The following is a 7,500-nucleotide window of genomic DNA, read 5'->3' on the forward strand; positions in this document are numbered from 1 at the left end:
AGTTATGCATTTCTGTTGTAGTAAACATATTTTAAATATTGAGATTGGTAATTTTAAGTAAAAAACTAAAAAAAAAAAAAAAAAAAACAACTCATATATAATAATGCACTAAAAGTAAAAAATAATAAATGATTTTCTTGAAATATAATATGATAAACTACTATTTAAACAGCTAAAAAACGTGCATTTCTTCTAATCTAGTAAAGGTAATCAATACATAATATAGCGACGCTGGTATTATTTCAACAGTTATTCAAATAATAGTTTATTATTATATAATTTACTGAAATGTTTTTTTAAAAACTGTTTTGTGTATTATTTTATAAAAGCTTGTTATTAAAATTAATTTATGATGATTATTTAATGATTTATAAATAAAGGAATAATTTTGAATCATCTACCATAAAATTATGTATCACACAGGATAAATTTATATTAAATATAATTTTCGCAATTCTAATAGTTATTAATTTTCTGAATTATCAAATAAATTAGAAAAAAGAATAATGTTTTATCTTGGCAGACAACACACAAATATTATTAATTTGCGTTATTGTTACTTAAAAAATAATAATTATCAGAGACATATTACAAAAGCAAAGAGAAAAAAAACAAGAAAAAGAAAACGAAAGGTTTTAGAACATGTTTCGGATATTAAAATGGTTCAGTAAATTTGTATCTTCCTGGTGTCTCTTAACTAAAATCTGCTTAAAACTTAACCCGCTATTTAGTTCTATTAAAATAAACAGGATTCTTACCTTACTTCGTTTTTATGACGTTGCCCCCTGTCGTGGCTATTACCATGTTTGTGACCTTTCCCTTCAATAGTTTCTCTCGCTTGTGTCGGTAAGCTGGAATTAGTGTTTGTTATACTCATCGACCTCGATCGTTCCTTATCCATCTTCATGTTGGAGCTAAGGAAATAGGATGGTAGAAATATCTTAAAATCTCTTTACACTAGTCAACCTTTTTAAGAATTGTACCAAAAAAAAGCTGATAATTTAAATATGATTTAATGCGGTTAAATTTGTTTAGCAATATCTTTTTAGTTATGCATTTCTGTTGTAGTAAACATATTTTAAATATTGAGATTGGTAATTTTAAGTAAAAAACTAAAAAAACAAAAAAAAAAAAACAACTCATATATAATAATGCACTAAAAGTAAAAAATAATAAATGATTTTCTTGAAATATAATATGATAAACTACTATTTAAACAGCTAAAAAACGTGCATTTCTTCTAATCTAGTAAAGGTAATCAATACATAATATAGCGACGCTGGTATTATTTCAACAGTTATTCAAATAATAGTTTATTACTATATAATTTACTGAAATAGTTTTTTAAAATTTTTTTTTGCGTATTATTATATAAAAGCTTGTTATAAAAATAATTTTATGATGATTATTTAATGATTTATAAATAAAGGAATAATTTTGAATCTTTTACCATAAAATTATGTATCACACAGGATAAATTTATATTAAATAAAATTTTCACAATCCTCATAGTTATTAATTTTTCTGAATTATCAAATAAATTAGAAAAAAAAGAAAAACGTTTTATCTTTCCCTATGGCAGACAACACACAAATATTATTAATTTGCGTTATTGTTACTTTAAAAATAATAATTATCTGAGACATATTACAACAGCATAGAAAAAAAACCAACAAGAAAAAAAAAAAAACGAAAGATTTTAGAATATGTTTCGGATATTAAAATTGTTCAGTTAATTTGTACTTTCTGGCGTCTTTTAACTAAAATCTGCTTAAAACTTAACTCGCTTTTTTAGTTCTATTAAAATATACAGGATTCTTACCTTACTTGGATTTTACGACGCTGCACCTTGTCGTGACTATTACTATGTTTGTGTTCTTGGCCTTCGATAGTTTCTTTAGCTTGATTCTGTAAGCTGGACCTCTCTTTATCCATCTTCTTGGTGGCGCTGAGAATTAGGTTGTTATAACATTCTTAAAATCTCTTTACACAACATTTTGAAGAATGGGATCAAAAAGCTGATTTTTCAAGTGATTTAATACGGTTAAAGCTGTTGAGCGAAATGTTTTCCGTCATACAAATCTATTGTAGTAAACATTTTAACTATTGAGATTGGTATTTTAAATTAAAAAAAAAACGTTTTTGTAACAAGATTTTATATAAAATGCTCAAAAAGCAAAAAGTATAAATGGTTTTCCTGACATATATGATAATAAACAACTATTTAAACAACTAGAAATTAAAAAACGTGGATATCTATTTATCTAGTTAAGTCAACACACAATATAGCATAGTAGCAATGTACGTATTTTTCGTCAGTTATTTAAATATTATTTCAAATAATTAAAAGGAAAAATTACTTTTTTACTTTTTGTGTATAAACATGACTCTTACCTTACTTCGTTTTTATGACGTTGCCCCTTGTCGTGGCTATTCCCCTGTGTGTGACCTTGCCCTTCAAAAGTTTCTCTCGCTTGTGTCTGTAAGCTGGACTTGGGTTTTGTTGTACTCATCGACCTCAACTGTTCCTTGTCCACATTCTTCTTGGTTCTGAGAAATATGATGTTATGAGATTCTTAAAATTTTAATTACACAAGTCAAGTCAATATTCATATAAGTTGCATCAAAAAAGTTGCTTCGTTAAGTGTGATTTTATGCGGTTTGTTGTCCACTGTTAAAAGTTGGTCACTTCTTTGTTAGCGACGACAGGTTGAAGCAGAGGCGTAGCGACAAAAAACGTGGGTACGTTCACCATCAAATTTCCCGACCCATCTGCCCGACCCACGTTTTTTGTCATCAAATGTATGTAAATAGTTATTTTCTACTTTTTAGTCTACAAGAAAAACGTGGTTTTTTAAAAAGTTTTTTTTAAGTATTTTATTTTCTCCTTTTTAGTCCGTTGCTACACATGAAAAACGTGGTTTTTAAAAAAAAAGTTTTTTATATAGTTTATTTTCTACTTTATCCAATGACTTGATTAAGTATGACTTGACTAAGTGTTTATAGATACACGGACTAAAAATCTTGAGCGACCAGGATTCGAACCTGGGTTGTCGCGGCCACAACGCGAAGTACTAACCACTATACGATCACATCGATTGGGGCCGAAGTAACTGTGTCAATAGGCCTTCAGTCTTGTCGGTATCTTTAGAAATCATGTCCTCAATTTTATGGTCCTTAGGGCGTAATTAAATTAAGCTAATTACGGTCTCTAATTGCTAGTTTTTATGATTGCATTTGAAATTGTTAGGCGAAAGTAGCCTGCATGCCAAATTTCAGATCTATAGAGCAATCAGAAGTGGGCTAATTTTCGATGTCAATTTTAACAACAAACAAACACACGCGAAGCTGAGTTAATAAAAACGTGTTAAAAAAAATTAAACAATTTCAAAAATAATTAAACAAAGCATTTTACTTTCTCGTATACGAAGTAAGAAGGAGGTATTGTAAACATTAAAAAAACGGCTTATACTTTTATACTTCCCAATGTGTCTGGGTGTCTGTCTGTCTATACCATAACCTGAGGAGAGTTTCAGTTATACATAAGAAATCTCATATTTAACGATTTTTGAAATACACTTAAACTAAACCCTCTTTGGAGGCAATAGAAACATCGGCTGCTAAATTATATTGAAAAGGTTTCTTGAATAAACATTCGCTCAGATCCTAAACAGTACTTCGCTCAGGAATCTATAGGGTGCATTGCCCTCCCTTCCCCTTCTCTTTCTGTCCAAAGGGATATCAATAACTAGACGAAAAAATATCAATATTTAATTTATATAAAATTTACATAAAATATCCCCCCCCTTACCCGGAAATGTTAAGGGCGCCCTACGGAAGTTCAAAGCGCACCCTTTCTGTCGGAGAAAAATGTCGCAAACAAGTATTGTACTTATTGGTTATCTTGTTTCTAAAATTAACATTAAACGCTGAAATTACTTCTGTGTGCATAGAAAGAATTTTTTTCAATATATATCACAAAAATCTTAGGAGTTTGCATTATTTTTACTTAGAAATAAAAAAAAATCTATGATTGATTTTAGAAGCCGAAATAAATAAAATATAAACTTTAGGAAGAGTAACGTTTTTAAAAAAAATATTTTGGTAAACAGTTATCTACCTTGCTTCTCTTAAATAAACAAGTGTTTAAAATATTACACATTTCATTAATGGTATGAAAATATCTGGCCACTTACCTTTCTTCTTTTCTCCGACCTTGCCCTTGGTCGCGGCCATTATCTTGATTGTGACCTTGCCCTTCGATAGTTTCTTCTGATCGTGTAGGTTCGCTAGACTTGGCTTTTGTTACACTTACCGACCTAGGCCGCTTCTTATCCGTATACATTTTGGCGATTAGAAATCGGATGCTCTGAGTGTCTTATAATCTCTTTACACAAGTCAAATCAGCATTTTTAAAAATTTGGATTGAAAAGTAAATTTTTTAAAGTGGGACTTGATGCGTTTTGTTTAAGATATTAATAGAATAATTTCTGCTTGCGCGTCGGAGCGCGCAATTTTTTTTCGATTGTTTCGATAACTCGACTATTAGAAACTAGTAAGTATTGACAGCAAATTATAATACAACAAGCAATTTCATGTAGGTTGTAGCATGACAGATTTATTTTGAATTATTTATCCCAAAATCATATGAGTTAACTCTCGGATAATAGATGGCTTCATACTGATACAAAAATAAATAATATTTCTAGTTTTATTTGAAATTAGAAAAAAGTTTTTTTTTTCTCACAGTTTTTATTTGCTCGTGTATAGTGGGCACAGGAAGAATTGTAATTGTTCACAATAATTAACAAATATTTTGAAAATTTTCACCGTTTTACATCTACCTACTTTATCGTATACCGAATATAAAGGATTGTATTGCGAAAAATATAAAAAGAGATTTTGACAGCCTTCCTGTGCCGGAAAAAAAATTTCTGTTTGCAATTCTGTTTGTCTCTCTTTCTCTCTCTCTTTCTCCCTCTTTCTCTCTGTTTCTCTCTCTTTGTCGTTCTCTCTAGTTCTGTCTTTCTCTCTAGTACTCTTTCTCTCCCTCTTTCCCTCTGTCTCTCTCTCTCTTTCTCTTTATGTGTATGAAAACACGATAATTTGAATACTGTTTCAATTAGGTCGAATATATTTCATACATAAGTATTATATGCATATTTTTTTCTGTCAATTTTTGAGCAGTAGTTTCTTCATTTATTGTTTCTTTAATAACTTCCACATCCCTTAAGTGGACGAAATTTCAAATATAATAAATCTAGTACAAAAAAAAACTCGGCTATTTGGCAAACCTGTGGTAAACATAGTAATAAAACAAGCCTTGGTTATTTTTAAAACTACAAATCGATGTAATTGTTACGGTTCTTGAATATTTTAATATAATGATGTCATTTTAAAACAAACAATTTTCATCTGTGGTGGCGAAGATCAGTTCCTATTTGAACATCTTATCACCTAATTCAATAATTCTCATCTCCCCCCCCCTTCCCATGCCGAAGTAATGTATCCATGTTCTCTATCGCAACCCACGACAATCCTACTGGCCGTCTATGGATGATATTCCCAGTTTGAGAACCACTGAGACAACACAACAGTTTAACATGTAGATCAACAATCGCTGCTAATATTGTTTATCAAGGAATTCAACTATAATTAACAACGTTGCTATGAAGTTTGTTTTATTAATAAAATGGAAAACATCTGGTAAATATACACATATATTTATAACGCGTTTATTTGAATAGATGTTATTTAAATTTTTTATATATATTTAAGAAAAGTCCAGGCTTAATTAAAAAAAAAAACAACTTTTCCACAGTGTAGTTGTTACGTAAAAAAAAATATTTCATCTTCAAAAGCTCCAATTAATGTTCGTATTCGTTACCATGGATACGACACAGCTCCCATTAATGTTCGTCTTCGTTACCATGGTTACGACCCAGCACTTGATAATTTTTCATCTGCCCTTGCACCTGCCGTAGCCTCCAATGGTTCCTCTCCTTGTCACGCATCAGCGCGATGAACCGAAACCTCCGCGAGATAATCCTCGTCTATCCACACGACCCCCAATATCCAGGTCTATCTTCTGGCACTGAGACCCCTTCAAAACGTCGCCGGTGTGAGCGTTACTGGCAGCTACTCAACTCACCCATACCATCAGATCCACTTCCTCCTCTACCCCCATACCATCAGACCCACTTCCTCCTCTACCCCCATACCATCAGACCCACTTCCTCCTCTACCCCCATACCATCAGACCCACTTCCTCCTCTACCCCCATACCATCAGATCCACTTCCTCCTCTACCCCCATACCATCAGACCCACTTCCTCCTCTACCCCCATACCATCAGACCCACTTCCTCCTCTACCCCCATACCATCAGACCCACTTCCTCCTCTACCCCCATACCATCAGACCCACTTCCTCCTCTACCCCCATACCGTCAAAAATCCGATTCCTCCCCTATCCCTACACCCTCATCATACAATCCATCCCCACCAGGAAGTCCACCCCCACCACCCCCACCACCCCCACCACCCCTACCCAACAGTCCACCCCCAGCACCCCTACCCAACAGTCCACACCCAGCACCCTTAGCACCCCCACCATGCAATTTACACCCAGCACCCCCACAACGCAGTCCACCCCCAGCACCCCCACAACGCAGTCCACCCCCAGCACCTCTACCGAACAGTCCACACCCAGCACCCCTACCCAACAGTCCACCCCCAGCACCCCTACCCAACAGTCCACCCCCAGCACCCCTACCCAACAGTCCACCCCCAGCACCCCTACCCAACAGTCCACCCCCAGCACCTCTACCGAACAGTCCACACCCAGCACCCCTACCACGCAGTCCACCCCCAGCACCCCTACCCAACAGTCCACCCCCAGCACCCCTACCCAACAGTCCACCCCCAGCACCCCTACCATGCAAACCACCCCTACCGAACAGTCCACCCCCACCACCCCTACCATGCAAACCACCCCTACCAAACAGTCCACCCCCACCACCCCCACCACTCCCACCACGCAGTCCACCCCTACCACCCCCACCATTCAGTCCACCCCCACCACCCCTACCGAGCAGTCCACCTCCACCACCACCACACAATCCCCCTTCATCACTTTCATCCTCTTCATCATACAGTCCACCCTCACCAAACAGTCCACCTCCACCACCCCCACCACCCCCACCAAGCAGTCCACTCCCACCACACCCACCTTTCAGTCCACCCCTACCACCCCCACCTTTCAGTCCACTCCCACCACACCAACCACACAATCCATCCCCACCACACCAACCACACAATCCACCTTCATCACTTTTATCATCTTCATCATACAGTCCACCCTCACCAAACAGTCCACCCCCACCACCCCTACCACCCCCACCAAACAGTCCACCCCCACCACCCCCACCATTCAGTCCACCCCCACCACACCAACCACACAATCCACCCATACCATTAAGTCCACCCTCACCACCCCCAAC

General features: G+C 35.8%; 1 protein-coding gene across 1 annotated transcript in view; it reads right to left on the reverse strand.

Moving 5' to 3' along the window:
• The window catches only part of LOC131939052 (peptidyl-prolyl cis-trans isomerase G-like), a 10,900-nt gene extending 6,664 nt beyond the window's left edge, over positions 1-4,236 (reverse strand). The window contains exons 1-4 of the mRNA XM_059297300.1: positions 4,197-4,236; positions 2,395-2,575; positions 1,823-1,948; positions 759-914 (exon numbers count right to left, since the gene is read on the reverse strand). Of these exons, the coding sequence (XP_059153283.1) occupies positions 759-914; positions 1,823-1,948; positions 2,395-2,575; positions 4,197-4,236 (503 nt within the window). The remainder of the gene's footprint in view (positions 1-758; positions 915-1,822; positions 1,949-2,394; positions 2,576-4,196) is intronic.
• Between the last annotated feature and the right edge of the window lie 3,264 nt (positions 4,237-7,500).

Source organism: Physella acuta, unplaced genomic scaffold (genome assembly GCF_028476545.2).
Source record: "Physella acuta isolate Inbredline_101_S28 unplaced genomic scaffold, ASM2847654v3 ptg000264l, whole genome shotgun sequence".
Lineage (NCBI taxonomy): Eukaryota > Metazoa > Mollusca > Gastropoda > Physidae > Physella > Physella acuta.